Raw genomic sequence first — 21,900 nt, 5'->3', positions numbered from 1 at the left:
TTCTATAAACTGACATCTAGCCTATTGGGCAGGACAGTACTCCTCCTGGTGCTGAGCTAGGCCCTGTGTGACAAGTTACAGAGCGTTAATCCTTCAAGAAGTGGCAAGTGGTACACGTATATGCTACCTGTTTGTAGCAGATACTCAGAACTGCAGCATATGCACTCCCCACTTGTGTGCACGCATCGTTAAACTAACTGCTAAAACTGTCATCTCACCTCCTTTAAGATATCACGTACTACCACCCTCACTGCAGTCTTTCCATGACTTACAGGGGAAATTGTCCTGCTGTTTCTTCCAGCAAAAGATTGTACCCTTATACTTCTTTGCACCCTATTCTGCTGGGTTAAGGGAAAGATGACTGGTTAGCACATCAACAAGCTATGTAATGGGTTTAGGCATCGTAATTGAGGAGTAATTGCTCTAAGAAATTCTGGCAAAGTAGAAATCAGGTAGAGTACCCAAGAAATAGCTTGAAATAAAAAAAAAAAAAAAATCTATATAGCTATGCCTATATCTAACACCTACACTTAAAAAAAAGCCCCTGCTATATATAGCAAATGCTAACACAAACCAAGAAACATACATATGAGAAGAGAACAATAAATACCCTGCTTTGGTAGTTACTGAATGCTTACAAGCAAACAGAGTTTCATAAAGCTTTGAGACTGAAATTTCCCTGCTCCCTATTTTCCTCCTTGAAAATAAATCACTGTGTCTGAACATTGGAATTGTGGTCTATTGTGAGCTGAGCTGAAATTATGTAGTGGATTCAGCACATCCTGGAAACGCAGAAAGCTCCTGCTATCTTTGTGAGCTAGTTGAAAAGTGAAAACAGATTAGAAAAATAAGTTCTTCAATAGGCAGCAACATTGCTTTCACACCAGATTTGATGAATAAGTCCTCCCAGCGGCACTAACACCTGATACGCACATTGCATGGATTAGCAAGTTTTAGTACAGGCAGAAGAAAAAACATTTTTTTTTCCCTTCCAGTAACTGCTGCAGGTATATTATCTAATGAAAACACAACAAGATTTCTCTAAGGAATGTGAAATTCGTTTGGTGTTTCCATCAAACAATTATATGTTGTTCATCCACTATCTGAGAAGCACTGAGGCATATCCAGACTTGATTACATTTATTCTTAGCTCCAGATCAGACTATCCCACTAGGGTGGCAAGCAGTTTCTCATCTCTGCCTTACCAGATCCCTGATGCAGGCAGACACAAAAGCACGGTTTCTAATAACAATACAGCCACATTTGCTTAATATCTTGATCATCCTAAATCAGAATGTCTTTGATCATTAATGGAGCCTTTCGGAGTGTTTCGAATTAAAGGATAAATTTTCAAAGACGTGTAACAGGGATTTGCTGGCTGTCTTCTATTAAGACCAGTGGGAGGTAAACAGCTCAATCCCCATACACTGCTCTGAAATGTACCATTTTAAATACAGTTTTTTCAAAAAGCATGAGACTTTTCAATAATCAAGAAGCTTCTAAGAAAAACAGTATTGTTTCCAGTGATGTATCTGTCAGCTAATGCTACTTCCAGGAAAACATTAGGCATGCAGAAAACAGAACAGTTCAAAGACTTTCACAGGAGAAGAATACGGAGTACTCCTATAAGTTGTGCCCCTTGAGCTGCAAAGTGTGGTTTTTTACGTGCTGCTGCGTGTGCCAGACCTCCCCCTCTATATACAGAACAGGACACAGGGCTAAGTGAAGACTGGTCTTGCAACAAACAGCACTTTTGCATACCAGTGTTCACTGAAGACTCAACTTATAGAGATTATTAGCAGGAGGTACACCCAAAAATATCACTTCAGCACAAAAAAAGACTCAGATGAGCATGAAGATTAACAGGGACTAGAGTCATATTGTGAGAAAGACGTCAAGTGACACCTGGTGAACGCAATGAAGGTTAATATCCAATGTATTCATTGCAAATGAGGAGGGAAACAGAATCTTTCCCCAATTGTCTGCAAATTTTGTTCATACGTGCTAAGTGCACAATGTGGTCCCTAGCAGTTCTGAAAAACATGGCAGTTTATGTAAGTGCACAAGGGAAATCAAAATCTCAATTGCTTTTTGGAAATGCAGTGAACTACACATTCGTCTCCCTCATGATTTTTATCATTAATAATGTAATCTCACAAACTAAATATCAGAAGGTGTAAACAAGTGGTTAGAACAGATTCTTGAGAGCTATTCTTCCCATTACAGAAGGATTTTTCTATTCAGCAAGGAATTTTTACAAGTTATCTCTGAGAGACAGATAAGGATATATGGAATTCCCTTTCTCATAACCTTTATTAAATACATCTTTCTTATTTAATTAAAAGACTTTGTAAGATTACTTTTGATTCATTTGGTCAAATGACAAAGAGTAATTAGAACAACCAAGTTTTGGAAGCCCATTAGAAAATAATCCATCTCAGCAGCAAAAGTAACAAACATGAACTGAATATTAAGACGTTATCTCCTCAAGGTCGAAAGAAGTAGTTCAAGAGGTTCTAACTCTCTCATTTAAAAAAAAAAATCCCAAACCCACAAAACCAAACCAAATAAACACAAAACAAAAAGCACAAAAACAAACCAGAAAGAACAGGTATCAGAGAAAGTACTTACCACAATGTCTTCAGGAAAAGTATCCAGACTGAAAGAGCCATCATCAAACATTACTTCATAGAAAAGTTGAGATGTAACTCCTATGACTCTGCAACTGTAGTATCGTGTATTTCTATGTTTGGCTATGACCGTCTGCCCAACTGTAATGGCTTTCTCACGTGCTTTAGCTCTCTGGAGAAAAAGGAAGAATTTAAAAGAAAAAGTCTTTTTAAAATACCATCTTACTCGTCAGAAATTTATCAGTGTCAAAACAGAACTGATAGCAGTTCACCATTCAATATAAAAACTTCAAATGCAAAATCATTCCTTCCAATCGTGATCACACAAATTTGTTTTATATACAAAGTGTCTGCATTTTAGGAGAAAATGGCATGTGAAGAATAACAAATCACTCTAAAATATTTTTGCAACTGGATGTCTTCTAACTATTCTGCATTAGATGAAAACACATAAATAGCAATATTTGTAAATTTTATTTGTAAAATAATTTGTAGAATTTGCTTGAAGAGATAGGATGTGATGAACCCAGACTATGGTCTTGAATTGTTTTAAATGATGGGATTTTTAAGTACCGAATTTCAGTATGATTCTACATAATTGCTTAATATTTTGCTGAATGGGATGCAATAACTAGATGCATAGCCAATTCTTGTCAGAGTTGTCTACAGCAGTGTATCTGAGTAACTTCTTAATCCATACTGTGCAGAAATTTTGTATTAAAACTTCAGACAGCATTGATTACTCTTTATCAGTTATTTATGTAGTAAATCAGTAACAATATTTTTTTTCCATTTCTCACTTTTAATTCCCCAAAGTTACTTATGTCAATCAGAAGAGTAGCAGAGTTGTTGAACTATACAAAAAACCTACATCAATAACTGCTTGATGGATTCTATAAACACAAAAAAGAATGGAACCTTGTAAGTGAGCAAATGCTCAGATGCTCAGGTGATGCAGACAGCTGTTAAATATCAACTCCCCACTAATTTATCCCCATGAACCTTCCGCTTAAGAAGGATCCTTCTTCACCAGGAAAAATAAAGTCAAGGGTTTCTCATTCTAATAACACAAGGAAGGCACTTTTTTCTTACGATCCGGACTGTCTATTCATTACCCCACAAAGCTCCATTTGTTTATGCATAAGTGAGTTATTATGACTTTCGCTATATCTGAACAGTTGAACTTTTCTTATAATGGAAGATGCTACTACGTAGGGCAACTACACTGGTATGTACTAAGCATAATATTTTTTTTATTCTTAGAAATGTTTAGATAAACAGCATGAAAATACTTTATTACATAAGCTAAAGTAATTACTCAGTTTCCTAGTACTGCTTTTCAAACCTCCAAAGGCAGTGAATTCTTCAATCAGTATAATAATCTTAAAAGGTGCCTGTGACAATCTAGAAAATGCTACAGCTGAAGAATTTTTAGCACTAGTATCAAAGGGAGAACCAAGGACAACATCAGTTCTTTTTGTTAGGCTCCAAGCATTAATAGGAATGTCAGTGCTTTTGGGGAAGAGGAAAAATTCATCCTAAACTTGAACAATTCTGTTTTTGCAGAGACTGTAGTCAGTATCATGCCTCTTTCTTGGACCAGTTTCTGGGATTTAGAATTTTTAAACCTCTCTGCTCCTGCAAAATAAGGACAAACCAAGTTCAATTATTCTGTACGGTTTCTGGATACAGTGCACTCAGTCTCTGTGTGTCAGAGCTCTGCCTGACATACACATTTGGAGGATTTAGTTAAGGTCACCTCAGATAGTAAAACCCAAGGATGTTTTTAAAGCAATTTCAAGTTTACCTAGAAATAATGTTCTGAGCATACTCACAAAATATTTAACCATTTACATGTATAGAAAGTTCTTTCTTCCTCATTTTACCTGTCTACAGTTAGACTAAGTAGCAGAATTAACTACACAAGTAAGAAAATAAGAATTTACTGGTATTTTCACAGGAATGATAACACATCAATTAGCACTTTTTACGCAATCTTGAAAGATATGTAAACAAATGTTAATTTACCTTTTAATTCTTGACTTCAGTCTATTCAGTTATTGGGGGCGAGTGATGCAGGGAGAAATCAGAACTAAACTAGAGAGTGTTAATTGATTTACTTGTATGAGATAACTTTACTTGTTTGATATATGATACAGAAGCCCAAGGAGAAATAGCTCTATTAAAAGGTTTAAATGTTTTTAAAGCCTGAAGTTGGAACTATTCAGAGAAGATGGAAGGCAAAATATAATATTTTAAGAAAATACAGCCTCATTTAATGACAAATTTTTCAGATAAGAAATGCCACTGCTCATTAGAACAAATAATAAAAAATAGAAAAGCATACTAGCTCAAGGAGATGATTATTTTTTAGTATGTTATCTTGGTAGGATTCTTGATTTATTTCTCAGGAAATATATTGACAAGCACACTCTGTAATTGATTGCATGTCCCAGAAAACATTTCCTGCCAGAAAATCTTAAGAATTTATTGATGTTAAGAATGTCATTTTTGATCAGAAAGGACAGTTGTTATGTAAGGGAGTCTATCAGATTAAAGAAACAGCTGTGGTTGTTACCAGATTATTGAGAAAGCTCTGGTTTAGAAAGCATGATTTTCTTTAACAGTACCTAAGCCAAGGATGAACTAAAATAGTCACAGAAATACAGAAAACAACCAGATAGGAAGAAAAAAAAGTTAACATCCCCTTCTGTGTGCAAACTTCAAAAAGATAAGAGGGAAAATTACTTTCTCCTTCATTTTCTGTATGGTAGGACACAAAAATCTTGTTAAATAAAATACATAAACACTATTTATATGAAATCATATTAACTATCATGAAATAAGCATCTGATGTATATCCAAGAATCCCGAAACTTTCTCTGACTACAATTTTTAACAGGAGATCCTCAAAATTCTGAGGCTTATTCTATACAGGAACATAACTCTCTTTTCATAATTTTAAGCTTACTCCTCAGAATTGCAATTTAGGCACAGAAATGATGCATGACATTTCAAAAATATGCCGGCTTGTGATTTTTGAATAATGTGTCCTTCCTAAGGCATGCCTTAGTCTCTCTGAAATGTTAAGGGACTGTCAGTAGTTAGCACACTGTGGCAAATGATGACACTGCATTACTCAGGTACTCAACAGAAAAAAGATCTATAGCTTCCATTCGACAGCATCCCTTCATTCTCTGTGTGCTACAGAGGTAAGAACTCGCCAATAATAGTAGAAGATAATTAGAAATAGCTCAAAAAAGCAATCGTAGGTTTTTGCAACTCCTATCTTTGTCCCTTCTAAAGACAGTCTTTCAAAACAGGCACAATGGGGGCTGCCTAGATGGCCTCTTCTAGGCAGGGCTGAGGGACTTGCGTCTTTTTAGTCTGGAGAAGAGCAGGCTGATCAACACCTGTAAATACTTAATGGGGGGGTGTCAAGAGGAACGGACCAGTCTGTTTTCAGTGGTGCCCCGTGACAGGACAAGAGGAAATGGGCACAAACTTACACATAAGAAATTCTATCAAAACATGAAGAGGAAATTCTTCACTTTGAGAGTGGCAAAGCACTGGAACAGACTACCCACAGAGGTGGTGGAGTCTCCGTCTCTGGAGATGTTCAAAACCCACCTGGACAAGTTCCTGTGCAACTTGCTGTAGGAGAATCTGCTTTGGCAGGGGGGTTGGACTACATGATCACCAGAGGTCCCTTCCAGCCCGATCTCGTTCTGTGATACTGATCACAGTTTCCAAATGAAACAACACCTGTGAGTATGTGTTTGCCTCCAGCTGGTTTTCTCTGACTCTCAGTGCTGTTTTGCTAATCTTGTATGGATCCCTTATGGGTTTTTTTTCCCTGTTAGTACAGTTGCATACCACTTCTTTTTCTCATTACCTTGTGTATGAAAAATTTCTTTTAACCAGAACAAATGCATCTGCAGCACCTGTTCTCAACCACACTTCCAAGTGTTCTTGCAGTTTGATGACAAAAAGGTGTGAGGGATATGTTTCATGCCCAGAGACAAGCACAGTTGAAGAGGAAAATGACAAAAACATGATCTACTGCCTGTAACTAGTAAACCATAGAGCCTTCCTTGCATGTTGACACTCCATTTCACATAACAAATTAATATAGGCTGCAACAGGAATTTTCTAAAACGTTCTGTATACAACAACTTTTCTGCTATCATATTTTGTGTTATTTCTAAAGCTTTACCATCAGCAAATACAAGGGGCATGCTTAGTTTTGAGTTCATACACCTCCAAAGAACACGTTTTTGAAAAGTCATATCAACATTTAAAAACTCCAGCTATTAGTATTTATATATTTACTTCATTTGGCAACACCATAAGACATAAGGATTATGCTTTCCCTTTTGATTGTCTTTATGACGAATTTTCACCTGAAGACTCACCAGTGTTTTCTACAGTTGACGTTAAAATAGAAGAAATCCTGAATACAACACAAAATCTGATACCTAGTGAAAAAGACTTGTGAAAGCATATTGATGAATAATTTGGACACAATTTGCTTGAGATTAGAGCCATAAATAATTTGGATGCATGCTCAACCTCATCATTGCAATAAGCCCTTGCCTGAGGTGAAGAGATACACTAATACTAGTAATAATATATAATTACCTGTGAATAGGTAGGTTTTTCATTGAGCACCCTCGTTGGCACCCTCATTACATATTACAGTACCACTATAGTCACGATTTTTTCCAAGTGCCCAGAAGCCATCCTTTGATTGTTGAATTTTGGGTTGTTTGGTTTTATTAAAAAAAAAAACTGAAGAAAGTAACAGTCACAGGTATTCACTGACCATTTAGGCACAATATCTAGAGTTTATATTAATGAAAAATCAGAAAATTTAATTTTATTTCCTTGAAATAAGGAAAAAGAACAGTGTCCTTGCTTTACATACATTGTTTTCAACTGCTAAATACCAGAAGAGATTTTTTTCTTGCTGACAAGACAATCTATTTGATTACTGTAAAAATCTGCAAAGTGAATATATTTCAGTCTGCATGATACCCTTGTTCTGCTTTCAAGCAAGGAAGTTAAAACAACAGACAAGCAAAAGAAGTTCATTAGAAGTAAGATACATTGCTATGCCTAATGGTGAAGAGCAATGTAATTTCTGCATGAAGGAATAGCTAATAGCTAAGAAAAGCATAACAAGAAAACCAATGGTGAAAAAACTACCAAAGGCTTAAAAATGTGATTAGATTAATTATCCAAAAGACAGATTATAAAACCAAGCATATACAAACATATGGCAATCTTTTATCTCAGAAAGCAGTTAAGAATCTAACAGAAAAAGATTCTTTAATAAAATACCTGGTCTTTCAAAATTTTGGCCCAATGAAAAATACAAAAGCATAATTATTTTTTTTTCTCTTCTGCAAATCTGATTTTTATTTGAGCCACAAATAAGTTAATAATATGAATTTTTTTCAAAAAAGTTGGTCATGAGTTTCAGGAAAAGAGGTGATAGTCTCATTCCAAGGGACTTTGAACATCCTTCACACATCTATTAAATAGTAGCCACACATTCCATAGTTGGTGAGTTTGCGTTTTTTTGACACTACCTAATACAGGTAAAGAAAATCACTACGAAAAAATGGATTTTATAGGATTCCAGGTCACTCTATTACTATTGTGGCTTTTTTTCAGATGAGCATGCGTTTTTTTCTCTTACCATTCAAAATAATAGCTATTTAATAACTTCTTTTGTGTTCCAGAGAAAGTGCACACTAAGAAAATTAAGTGCTAAAGTCTGCACCATTTTATTTTAGACCAAAAGTATAAATTCTGCTTAAACAACCTACCAGGTCTTTATTAATAATATATAATAATTTATAATAATATAAGTTTTATAATAATTAATAGTATTTCTATTAATAACTAACATGAACACAAACACAGAAATGCCAGAAAAAAGTCTGTTTAGGACAGAGTGCCACTATATTAAGTGCTATATAAACATAGCAGAAAATCTGAAACTTCTGCACATTTATCATTTGCTATTATAAAAGGGAATAAGGTGAAGAAAATCACATGCACTATTTAACAGCATAAGGGGACTCCAGCACCAGAGACGGATATATTAGGGGAAGCTGGAAAAGTTAAGGGGCTGAGGAAGTGGCCACAATATACATAAGAAGTGAAAATAGGAAAAAATATTATGCAGAAAATCCTATTTGATCAGAGAATGATTTCCTGGCTACTGATGTAAATCCCATTGCCTAGAGTATAAAGACTTGTCCCAAACAAATACTAGAAAATATTTGGGAAGAACAGCCTTACTTTTACCAGCCATGATATTAACCCAGTAATTTACAACTAATACTGTCTTCCAAGAAACCAAACTAACTTTCAAACCAAACAGATTTTCTTTAAAAACATTTGACAAAACTAAAACCACATGAAATGTACTGGTTTCATATGCTAATTCATTTTGGAAAACAAAAAACTTTTAAAAAGCTTAAGAGTTATGTGGAAGTTTTAAACAGGGGCACACAACCGGTTTCCCTTTTTAAGAACCACCAGATGGAACATTCAGGACTGACTGATTACTCTAGCTGGGAGGTATTACATTTTACTACACTTGAAAGAAAATCTTACTCTTCAGTAGTCTTGTCATTAAGACCAAAGATTCACTGACAATCTCTTGAAAGAAACACATATATTATACAGACATTACCTGTTTTTTTTTCTTTCATTTCTAATGTACAAAGGAGATAAAGTCTGCAACTTGTGAATTCTCAACCTGACTAACTTACCAAGCTCTTTCCTTTATAAGACTACGTTAAGTCCTTCAAGTTTGCTAGAAAACTAAATACAGTTTTAAATGCCCAAGATAAACGGAAAGAGTTCTTTCTTAACTGAGATACTAGCAATTCATTCAAATAAAAGGCATTAAAACCTACAAGACAGTAATAACAAATTCTTCATGTGTCTCATCTAAAATTAAGGGTTCCTCAACAGCACAGGCTGGAAATAAAAAGGCACAGTAATAACATGAATTTTCATGACATACCAACATTACCTTGCCAGATGACAGAACAACTATAATTGGATATTTGCAAGGCATTGTTTGGCTGCAGAACAAAGAACTCACGTATACACCATGTCCTTTATCTCGCAGTATCTGTGAGTATTTGCAAAATACTGTGATGTGGGCATTTGTAATCCATTCTAGGCTAACAAAACAGAGAACTCAAAAGATTTGTCCTGGCTGTCAAAACAATACATTCAACAACAACACTAATGTAAAAATGTGTTCGGTATCTTAAGTATAATTTCTCCCAGATAACAGCATAAGAAAAAACCTTCAGGATGTAATAGTTTGCTATGTATGGAAATACGATAGATGGAGCTATACATGGTGTGGATCCTTTCTTCCATTTTCTCTGGAAACATACATTAATTCTGCAATTCCATTTTTTAATAATTAAGGAAACAAATTCCTTACCATATTTTGGTTGATCTTGTGCCTGAAACACGTGATGTAGACAACATATGGCCAGTCATTGGGTTCCATCAGCACTCCTGCAGCATGGGCACAGGTAACATGGAAAGAGGCTGGGCAGCATCCATATGAACACTGAATGCAGGCACCAGAGATTTTCTTAATTCTCTGCCTGCAGAACATACATTTCTGTGGAAGCAAAATAAACAGAATATTTACCATACTACCCCAACTCCATTGACTTCTGCAAGTATCTCAAGGACTGAAAAGTTACTTTTGCTTCACTAATTACATTTTATACCTTGCAATATGCATGGCAAAAGAACTAGCATTTATAAATTACAAGGCAACTTTGTAATATGGTAGTTATTAGATAGCATATTTGCCTTTTTTATGTTAATGTGAGGATGATCTATTCTGGTGGGATAGTAAGAAAACTGATATATAGATAGCTATTTAAAAGTTTAATTTCAAATTCCATACGCTCCTCTGAAAATTAACCTGCTCCTCCTAAAATGGGTAAATTAAAAAACCTATACATAATTCTGCAAAAAGTAAGAGCAAGACTCAAAAATAAAGAGAATAGGCTCACAGAGATGTAGGGATAGGCAGGACTGCCACATATCATTTAACCTAGCCCCCTACTTTGAAGCTGGACTACATATGTTCTTAGTCTTTGGGAGATGTTTAATCTAACATGTTCATGAAGTGGTTTCTACAACATCCTTGGATAAACCGTTACAGTGGATAAATCTCACAGCTAGAAATGTTTTCTTTTTACCAATCCTTTGTGTAATTCCACACCTGAAGGCTTTTCCTAAACCCCTTTTCATTTTTCCAATCTGGTTTTCACTGTATTTAATATAATGGTGATTGAATAGGCTGTATTTCCCCACTTCATATCTTAAAACATCATGTCTACAGCCTTACAAATGTCAAGACATATCACTTTTTTCCTTTTGACAAAATGGAGACCACATCAAAATATTGTCACTATTTTGCATGTGACTAAGTAACTGGCCCGTATGAAACAAATGAAAGGACATGAACTAGGTTAACTAAGTCCAGGAAATAAGCTCCACCGTACTAAAAAAGACAAAGCACAAGATGATTGGTACCTTTGCAGCAAAAGACATTAACAAATAGATAGATAGAATAATCCCTTTAGTAACATCTATGGACAACTGTGTTACACCACATATGGGAGCTATCCTCTGATAACTTTCATCATGGCTAACAAAACTGCAAATGTTATTAACAATCATAAAATTATCTCAGCTATTCTATATACAGACATTTTATTTAATGACACAAAACAGTGAATTCAATAATTTCAAAACATACTGCTGAAATAGTGATTACTTCTATTTGTTCTAAATTTGCTAGCCACTGATTTTGTAAAAGACCCTCTTATCTGCCTATGCTGGGAACACAAGTAAGAATAATTTTGATTTATTTTTACTTTATGGTTAATAATTCAAAGTATTTCAAATTAACTCACATCAAATCCTTCTTATCAGGTTACCAGAGAATTTTGTTCTACTGTTTATTAGTTTCCACATTCTGAAGAAAATCTACAGAAATTTTGTTGTATAATTCAGCACTTACATAGTTTCAATGGCTTCTGGCACTCAGTTTGTGTCTGAAACAATGCTTTTTACACATGCTAGCCCTGTTAAGTTCATCAGTCATGCAGGGTTCTAGTTCACACATCATTCTGAACATGAAAAGCTTGTCAAGTTCTGCCTTCATATCCACCCTCTGAAAGCCAACAGCCTGCATGGCTTTGCACAAGCACTGGCATCTGGAACTTCATTAAAAATTTTACCTATCATACACTAAAAGGATCAGAACTCAACTCAAGTCACTGTAGCAGCATCAGGTCTGAAAGACTAGTAAGAGGTAAAGATGATTTCGCCATCAAAAGAAACATTCCAGAGACTTCAGTGATATGCTTATATCTCATTGTGCATTTGCATCCATGTGCAGGAAGCCATTTTCAGATAAGTCAAGTAACTGTTTCTTGAGAGAGCTTAAGGACTTTGTTATATATACATATTCCAAATCCACTAAAAAAGTGAATTCTAGAAAGAAAATACAATTGAAATCTGTTACATGTAATGTCCAGGCACTGAGATCATGCAAATAAACAGCTCCTTTTGAAAGCTTTTTCACACAGCTATACACAGAAATTCACCAGTCTATTTAATGAAAGAAAAAAGACTGAAGTATTAAACATGTCTGAGTATTAAAAAGACACCAAGCCCCCACCCTAAAGAAAGGCTGTGCGTTCTGACTAAAACACTCCAAAAAACTCCTCAGTTTTACCATGAGTCCCAAACTTAGCCATGAATTTTGGAAAGTACACGTATGCACAAATAAAAGTCCAGTGTACAAGAAAATTCAGATTACGTAACGGTATGGCCCCATCCAGAGATATGAGAAAAAGCTCCTTCATCTTTGAAAACATGTTGAGCAGTTAATCTACCATATTTGATTAATACATTCAGAATACATAGAAGTAGAACAAACTATAAAAATCTGCTTTGCATAGACTTCTGGAACCTTAGCTGAGCTACATACCAAGCTGTATATTAGCTATGAGCAGTAAATTGAACTGTGCCGTCTCTGATCCATACTGGCAATTCTTTCCCTCCCTAGCTTCTAACTAATAATGTATTTCTCATACCCTCACTTGGGGCTTTAAAGCATATGTATTTAAATTATTTTTTCACACTTTTTTCCCCCACGTTATTATTATTTTTTATAGTAAGGCAATAGATGAAAAAAAAAATATGATGATATACATTTTTTTGTTCTCCTTTAAAAAAAAAAAAATTAAAAAAATCACTGAAAGTGACCAAAGTAAAAAAGCATCAAAATTATGAGAAGAGAGTGAATCACCATTGTGAAGACTGAGGTTTCATTCTCCCTCCCAATCTTGCTAGAAGTCTGATTTTTGTAAGTTTGTAAAATGAAGGAATTGTATAGAATTGAACCAGTCTTGAACCACTCCTGCCGAGGATAGAATATAAACACCTCTTTGTCTGGGCAAATCTTATATTTACCTATATAAGTTTGCTACCTGTGAAATTAAACAAGCTTGACATAACATGAACACATTTACTGAAATACAATCAAGCTAATTCAACACCCAACTGACAGCTTTTCAGTAGCCTAAAATTACAGCTGTTCCTACCAGCTAAAGTGAATTCAACATGGGGAATAGCTAGGAAGAATGTCATTTTGACTTAATGCTTGCTAGATACTAGTGCAAAGCACAGACAATGGGTAAAGTAGCCGAGGATCAATTTTAATCATAGATTCAGATGCAAAATGAATTGGAGAATAAATAAAATTGTTTATATAACTGGAGATTAAAAATATAGGACAGAACAACATACTGCAATTTTATTGATGGTGAAATGACCTCTTTCTGAATCCAAAATTGAAAATATTCTGCTGCAGATGGATTTCATAATCATGGAATAGCTCTTTAATATTAATAGATTGCAAATATATAAACAGAATGGATTTTAAGGAATGAGTCTTAGAAAACTGGATGCCAGTATTTTGCAGAAGAAAGCCCACTGATAGCTTTCATAATAACTTCCATGCATCCTTACATAAAGAATTTGATATTGCTTCTCTCAAAAAGAGTAGTATTTACAAAAACAAATTCCAGTCCCTAACAGGATCATGATTGAAACACAGTTTCTGACGCAAGGATTTATTAAAATAAGCACAGGGTGAGGTTGTGGCAGAAAGCAGGGGATAGATTTTAGAAAACAATTTGGAGTACTGATTTCTCTCAAAAGTATTTCTATACCTCGGCAAGGAGAATGACTTATGTGAAGAGGCTCACTATAGTAAGGCATTAAATGCTACAAAACGAAAGTAGTTCAAGAGAGCCTCTAAAAATTACTCAATTTCCAAATATTACTAAAAATCAATACTTAAGAGCTTTTCTTCTACTGTTGCAGATGGTTATTAACTACTACCCGGTAACTAAATTGTATATTCTTACCCTCTTCTGTATATTTTGCATTTTTGGCCTTCTATGTATCCTCAGAAATAAACACTAAGACAGTGATAATGCTGTAACATTTAGCAAATTAATGAAAAATCATGAGGAATTTTTTTTTTCCTATCAGATCTGCTTTAGCCTCCCCTGCATTTTGCGATGAATCTGCTTTGCTTCAGAATTTATATTACCAGACAAGTAATATTGCTGTTGTGTATGATCACACTCTAGATATGAAATGTTGGTCCTACTGTAACCAATAGTAAAATACCCATTAATTGTAACAGAGCAAAGATTTCACAGAGAATGTTGATAGAAGCAGCTTCACCAGCTTATCAACTGTTATAACTTGAGACATACAGTATAAAATGCACAGTGAAACTAATCTTTTCTTTCTCCAGTCCAAAGCCATAACATGGATTAGAAGTGAGAAAAGATTACAGTCTAGTCATACTGCAAGAGTTGGTTGCAAGGTACTGGCACAAAGATTTGTTAACGATGCACAACGCAATGAGAAGATACATACTACAAAGACATTTGACACATTATCTGCAGATCAGTGAGCGCATGTTGTCTGCACAACCTTTCAGAATACAAAGTCAGCACTTAATTTTGTCAGAGAGCATAGTGTGTTTCTATGGAAACAAGCTCATTACTTTTTTTCATTTTATGCTTCCTTTTATTCCTGATTAATCTAAACCAAGCTGAATATTTCAGCTATGAAACTGATACAGCTTAGAATCAGAACATGTGAGGAAAAAGAGTTTCTTAGATCATCTATTCCACTTCTTTGTTCAGTGTGTTTAGACAATTCTATAAAATGAACCAATATTGTTGTTAGGTAAAGTATCAAGAGAATACTTGGCATCCCTCTGGTATTTCAGACATAACAGCCAGTACCTCAGGGGCAGAAAAAAGCCCAATGCTTGTAGAAAATTATTTGCAATTTCCTACTACTCAGTAAGTCTGTCTACAGCATGGGGCTATGGCAAATTAAAGATGGCAGACATTATCTAGATGTAGGTGAAATACTGTTAATCATCTATTCCAGTAGAGAAGTAAAGATAAAACTTATGCATCAGTAGCAATTTGAAACAGTAATCTTATTTTCTAACCACTCTGAAATAATGTAGTTTTGGATCTACTCTTAAAGACTGGACTCACAAGTCATGTTTAATTTTGATTTAAACATGGAAACAACTTGAAACAGCACTAAATATACATATTGGTTTGAGATACAATTTTAAGAGCCAATAAAATATTATGGGAACTACCCAAATTATGTATAAATACAGTATACATCTACTATTTCAGTGAAACTGCTAAGGTATCAATAGCTTTTTACTTCACAGGATAAGAAAGACAAACATACAGTGTAGAGTTAAAAAAAAAAGCCTAGCTCTTTTGAAGCACAGATTGTGTGATTTTAATGAAAGAGTCCTTACACTGCAGGTTGAAAGAGAAAGAAAAACAATCAAAGAAAACAAAACACTTGGTGAAGAAGTTATCATTTTAGAAAGTGCCTGAAAAGGTTTATGTTCCTGTTATACACTATGTAATCTCCTTAACTGGTAAAAGATGAGTGTTGTGAGGCAAAAAGGAAGAAATAAAAGACCTTGTTAGAGCTCCAACTGCTGCCTGCACAGTGGCACTCACCACCACAACACCTATGACTATGCCATATCTAGGGAAGTAAACTGCTGTGTATTTATTTGCAGTATTCTTAAGTCCTCAATATTTGTAATGAGATTTCAACACCAAGCACTGCAAGTAAGGCCCTACTCTTTTTTTTTCAGGCTATGGCAGTACCATTAGTGTTCGATGCTGTCAGAGATACCCAGAAAATACTCGAGAGGTCTGTATTCCTACCCTAGAGATCTACTGATAAAAATACCATCCACACATATCTCTCCTACCTCCTCAAATCTTATTATCAATAAATTCTAAAAGGAAAATACCCAATCATTGACATTTCCTTGAAAAAGAAGAATCAGTACATATATCATGAATATGCTGTTAGAACATAGGCATTGAACACAAGAACACTTCCTTCCAGATTCATATACAACATGTGACGCTCTGAGAATTTAGGCATGCTATCTCTTCTCTTGCCCATTTAATATATACCTCCTTTCTGAAATACCAATATGTGACTGTGAGTCTTCAATTTACAAAGAGGCTCTCATGATTTCAGCTTAACTCTAGCATTTGTGTATTCATACATACTTTTTCTAAACTTTTTGCCATGGTTTTTACCTCTGTTGCTTTGAAATGTTACATGTCTTCTTTTGTTTTATTTTCCACCTAATTTGCACTATTTAGCTTCTACACTGCACCATATAACCAATTAAACACACAGCCTTAAAAAGTGTAATTTTGTAAGAGCATCGTGCCTCTATTCAGTGCATTTCAGGTATCCTGAATAAATAAGAAGAAATGGTTGATCTGAGTATTGGAAGAGCAAAATTTGAGGAACATAAATACAGGAGGTCGGAAAGAATCTCCTTTTCTTTGTTCTCCAGGAAGAAAGGATATTTATTAAAACTTTGGTTTGGATTTGCATAGACCGGTTTGAAAAGATTTGCCATTTACACAAAGGCTAAAATACCTGACAAGCTGTGAAAGGCCATTTAGGCTGAAAAGGTGATGAGGCATCAATTCACTGCCTCACTGCTCCAGCCTCCACCAGATATGGTGGTTAGGGTTCCCAGTAACCGGAATGAAATTTAACAAGTCAAAATGCTGTACTCTGAACCTGGAACAGATTAATACTGGGCACAAGCACAAATTGGTAGAGGAGCGGCTGGAGAGCAGCCCTGCAGAGAGGGATCTGGGGGTGCTGGCTGACAGCAGGCTCCATAGGGGCCAGCAGTGTGTCCTGGCAGCCACGAGGGCAAACCGCATCCTGGGGTGCATCAAACACAGTGTCACCTGTGTCAAAAGGTCAAAAGAGGTGTTTGTCCTGCTGCATTCAGCGTTGGTGTGGCCTCACGTGGAGTACTCTGTGCAGTTCTGGGCCCCACAGTTTAAGAAGGATGTGAAGGGATTTGAATGTATCCAGAGGAGGGCAACAAAGCCAGTGAAAGGGCTGGAAGGCATGTCCTTTGAGTTTGTCTAGTTTGGAGAAGAGGAGGCTGAGGGGAGACCTCATTGCTCTCAGCAGCTTCCTGAGGAGGGGACCTGGAGGGGGAGGTGCTGATCTCTGCTCCCTGGGATCCCGCCACAGGACGCGTGGGAACGGTTCAAAGCGTCACCAGGGGAGGTTTAGATGGGACCTCGGGAAGCATTTCTTTAGTGAGAGGGTGGTCAAACACTGGAAAGGTGGTCAACGCTCCAAGCCTGTCAGCGTTTACAAGATATTTGAACAATGCCCATCTTCCGATTTGTGTTCTTTGCCTCTCAAGCTATCACCATGCACCTCCAGAAGGCATTTGGCTTCCATCTTCCCTTTATCCTGATTACCTAGTTATAAATGGCAGGGAGATCTATGCAAGGAGGAGTCTCTTGCCAAGCCTGAAAACACCTACTTTCTCCAGTCTCTCCACACACATCCTGTGCTCCAGCCCTGAACATCTCAGTGGCCTTTCATTGGACCTGCTCCCGTGTGTCAGTATCTTTCTTGTAACAGGGAGACCAGGTGCAGTTTTACAAATGCCAAATAAAAGGGAAGGACTGATCAATTCCCTGGGCCTGCTGGCTGTGGTCTGACAAATCAAGTCCAGGATGCAGTTGGCCCTCTGCTGCAAGGGCATACTGCTGATTCATGTTTAACTTCTCCATCATAATCCCCAAGTTGTTTTCTGCAAAGCCAATCAAGATAAATTCAAGTGGCAGACTTACTCAGATTTTAAAAGAGACGGATCTTCAACTAAAACAAATCATGAAGTCACAAAGTAGTTAGCAAATTCTAGATGTATTCTCTAACTCGGAAAAGTCCTTAACAGACAATGAATAGAGAACTTTCAGAGACTGCATGGCCATTTCAGGCTCCACTCCTTCATGAGTCATCATCTAATGCAAAGCATTGCTTTGAAAAGTGAGATTATTTATACTTAGAGGGATCACTGTTTCTGTATAATTTATTTTATAATAATTGTGTTATAATACTTCATATGAACACATACAAACACATAGAGAGAATTTAATAAGAGAGCATTTGAAATTAGAACATTGAGATACAGCACTGGAAGGATTATATTCTTAGAAATATCCTGCAAGCAATTTACTGAAATAAAAAAAAATGCAAAGACAGTCTTTATCAAGTAAAAGTACCACCATCTCCTATCTAATAAACTCTCTATTCTTCTGAGAATGCCTAGTTGTTAAGGAGATACTAAGAAACCAGAACGGTATTTCCACACACACCCCCAAAGAAAACAAAATTACTAAAGAGACAATCATATAGCATTTCAGACATGCACGTTCAAATGTTTAGAAACAGGAATCTTGTCAAGCTCAAATAGAAACGTCTGATGACAATATGAGCACACATATCAAAATTTCATCTATGTACTAGCATGACAGTAACGTGCTGCTTTGTGTCTTAAAGGATTAGAAAATGGGAATGGACTTCAGTATATGTCCTCTGGGCAAGAAAGGGAACATGGCCAATTATGTAGGTGAATGCACTTTGCCTCTGGGAAGGAAAATATTGTGCTTGTGAAGTACACTGTATGAGGACACAGCTGCTTGTCAAGTTGCTCTCTGTTGAAGGGAAGCTATTATGGACAGAACACACTATTAGAAAAGAAGGATAAGTTAAAACCATTTAGTGTGGTTATGCTGCTGGCCAGGAACCACCTGGCACCCCTACAGTAAATTGAGCGAATGTGAGTCATGCTATTTCCAGGTGCTAACAATAGCATACAAACAACCGAGCAAGTCAAAACTGGAAATAAAGGGCTATTCCAGGGTGGATGGGTATGGGATATTTTTTTGTTTGCTTTGGGGTTGGCTTTTTGGTTGTGTTGGTGGTTTGTTGGGTTTTTTTAATTTTAGGAAGAGGTCAAGGGACACAGAATTTAAACATGCTCTGCGTTACAGAAAGCTTTGTGTCAGTTCTGAAAAGTGTGGGAGACTACATAACTTACAAGAAAAAGATTATTTCTGAAGCTTTCAGCCAAAAGCCAAAATCTATTTTTCAGCAGAGCTGATGCTAACATTATACCTAACCAGCAAATAGTGTCATTTGAACAGGCAAAAGTGATAAGGCAGTGTAGAAAATTTATGACATTCTTTAAGACATATTAAAATGCATTAAGTATAAGAAGTTTAAAAAAATTCTACAATCTAAAATGAATCAGTTTGCAGTATCTCAGAAACAGTAAGTTATTTCTAAAGGTTTTCCTCATTTCTAAGTCCTGTACTAACTTTGCTAAGTAAATATTTAGAATAATCTGATCCCAATGCAGAAGAGGGTAAGCAGTGTTTTGCACTAGTTAGCTGTTATAAAAATTTGCCAAACCATTGCTTCCTCTAAATTGAAACATATTAGCTATTAATATACTTACTGCTTAAAATGGTTGTTGGCAACAATGCAGAAGCAAAAATTGAAATTATAACATTTAAAAATAGATTGGCTTTTTCTCCATCTTTTTTTTTGTTGCTTTCCCTCAAAAGACAAAAAAAATAAAAGAACAGTATCATGGCTTTATCTTGGGCAGGTAGGCAAATGACCTTTTGCTTGAAAAAATCTCACAAAGTATCATCTTTCTTGCATAAACCCAAAAGTATGTTGATGTCAGCACAGTTGCAAAGTGTTCCAAGTTTGCCATGGAAACAACATTCTTATTTCAAAATAATACAAATGCTCACTGTGGACTATTGGCATGAAAGCTCCCAATCCAAGCTCATTGACAGCTTGTGGAGTGGACAGATGAGGCATGGAAAATATTTTAAATTAGTTCATTTATCTTGCTGAGACATGGGAAGAGACTGAGAATTTTTCATGTTTATAGAAAAAAGCAGAGGGAGAGAGAGAAAGAGAGAGGAGAAAGAGAAGGGGGGAAAAGGGGGCAGTAAAGGCAAGTAAAAAGGGAGAGAAAAGAAAGAAAAAGGGGAAATCAGGGGTAGAAATATGGAAAATGGGGAAGGGTTTAGAGGGGAAAGGAGGAGAGGGAAGGAGAGGGGAGGAAAGTTTTGGAAAGGAGGAATACAGAGGCTTTTTATATAAAGTATTACCAGTTAAGCTAAATTTCACACACAATACTTTTTTTTTTTCATTAGAAAACATACGCCAAACACTAGCTAAACTTGCAAATGCTTTTTTTATCTGGTTTTGACCTTATCTTCATAGTTTTCAGAAAATAAATACTGTTTTTTATTACTGCATTAAACACGTTTACATTCTTTTGTCCTACAGACTAAGATTATAGATATTTTTCATGGCATAATTCCCCTCACATACCTCAGAAATTATGCCATACACATCCAAGATGAAGAATATAATAAAGTATTTAGTTAGTGCAGATTGTCTTATTTTCATGGATATCATTGGAGCCCAAAACACAGCAAGGGAGATGGCTCAAAGGGCAAAGTAATGAGCTGCAAGTCATTATTCCTGAGATTCCAACTGCTCCTGAGAATTACATTCTGACAAATTTAAACCAGAGATACGTTCCCTCTGCCTGCTCTGAACTTAGATCACTCTATGGTTAGGCCTAGAAAGGCAGGTTAGTATTGTACAAAACTCATACAAGCACTAAACATACCTGACACATATATGGCAAACTTCTGTAAGACTCTCACACCGGAATCTTGCCAGAAAGCATGGAGTGTATGGAAATTTACATGAGAACACAAAATTCTTTTCCATCAGAATAATGAGCAAAGATTGCAAAGGTCTGTAATTACTGATTGCTCCTGCAGTATCAGTTCTAATTCCATATATACAGAGGCTTTGAATCTTATTTACTTACTGGAATGTAAGATATCATTCTAAAACCAAATGGAAAAATGAAACTATGCAGTTCAAAGAGAATCTGAATAAAAAGAAATACATGTCTTAGTTATTTTCAACAGAATTACCACCTACAGATAACATACAACTAAGTGTTGTACAGCTACTTCCTGGATGAAACTCAAATTTTGTGTAGTAAGGAAATATGTATGTTTAATTTTTATGTTTTTAATGTATTCAAGTATGTCCTTCTCTACCCAGCTTTTCAGGCGCAGTGATTAGATTTGAAGGAGGTTAGACTTTTCCTCACATCTTTATCTTTGACATTTTTCATTTATTAATTTCCCGCTCTGGAAAACGCTTCACATCCTTGATGGACATGTAACTGATTTGTTTAGTGTTAGTATTTAGCGGGGACTGCTACTGAAGGACAAGCTGTACTCTCTCCCACTGTGATGCCCAGTCCAATAAAAACAAAAATAAAAAGTTTAAAAGTCTATTTTACCTGTCCAATGTGTGGACTGACCTACCTATTTGGTCTAAGAGGACCCATTTAGCATAAAAACGTTTTTTTTTTCAATTTTAACATATCGTTTTCAGCATGTCTGCTGCATACTTTCCTCTCCCTGAAAGCATCATCTCTCACTGTAGACAGAACTTCATTAAATTATGAAGGCTTGGCCTCTCAGTCTTTGGGCCCAGTTGTCCAAGGTATAATTTTAAGAGCTTTTTTCTTCTGTATTTGTATCAAAATCCTTTTGTTTAATATGAGACTCATTCCAGAGAAATAAACTGCTAATTACAGATTTATTTTTAAAGTTAATTTTTTTAATTTCCCTACCAAACACTGTAGCAGCAACAAACTGTAATA

At 35.8% G+C, this 21,900-nt stretch overlaps 1 protein-coding gene across 3 annotated transcripts in view; it reads right to left on the bottom strand.

Annotated features, from left to right (window-relative positions):
- The window catches only part of LOC106894931 (lysine-specific demethylase 4C-like), a 215,556-nt gene that overhangs the window by 21,306 nt on the left and 172,350 nt on the right, over nt 1–21,900 (bottom strand). For all 3 annotated transcript variants that reach the window (XM_014953965.1, XM_014953967.1, XM_014953966.1), the window contains 2 exons: nt 10,111–10,296; nt 2,632–2,802 (listed from right to left, as the gene is read on the bottom strand). In XM_014953965.1, coding sequence (XP_014809451.1) covers nt 2,632–2,802; nt 10,111–10,296 — 357 coding nt within the window. The remainder of the gene's footprint in view (nt 1–2,631; nt 2,803–10,110; nt 10,297–21,900) is intronic.

The sequence above is a fragment of the Calidris pugnax genome, unplaced genomic scaffold (assembly GCF_001431845.1).
Source record: "Calidris pugnax isolate Ruff unplaced genomic scaffold, ASM143184v1 scaffold178, whole genome shotgun sequence".
NCBI lineage: Eukaryota > Metazoa > Chordata > Aves > Charadriiformes > Scolopacidae > Calidris > Calidris pugnax.
Note: the sequence above shows the minus strand (reverse complement) of the source record. Positions and strands in the feature narration are given on the sequence as shown.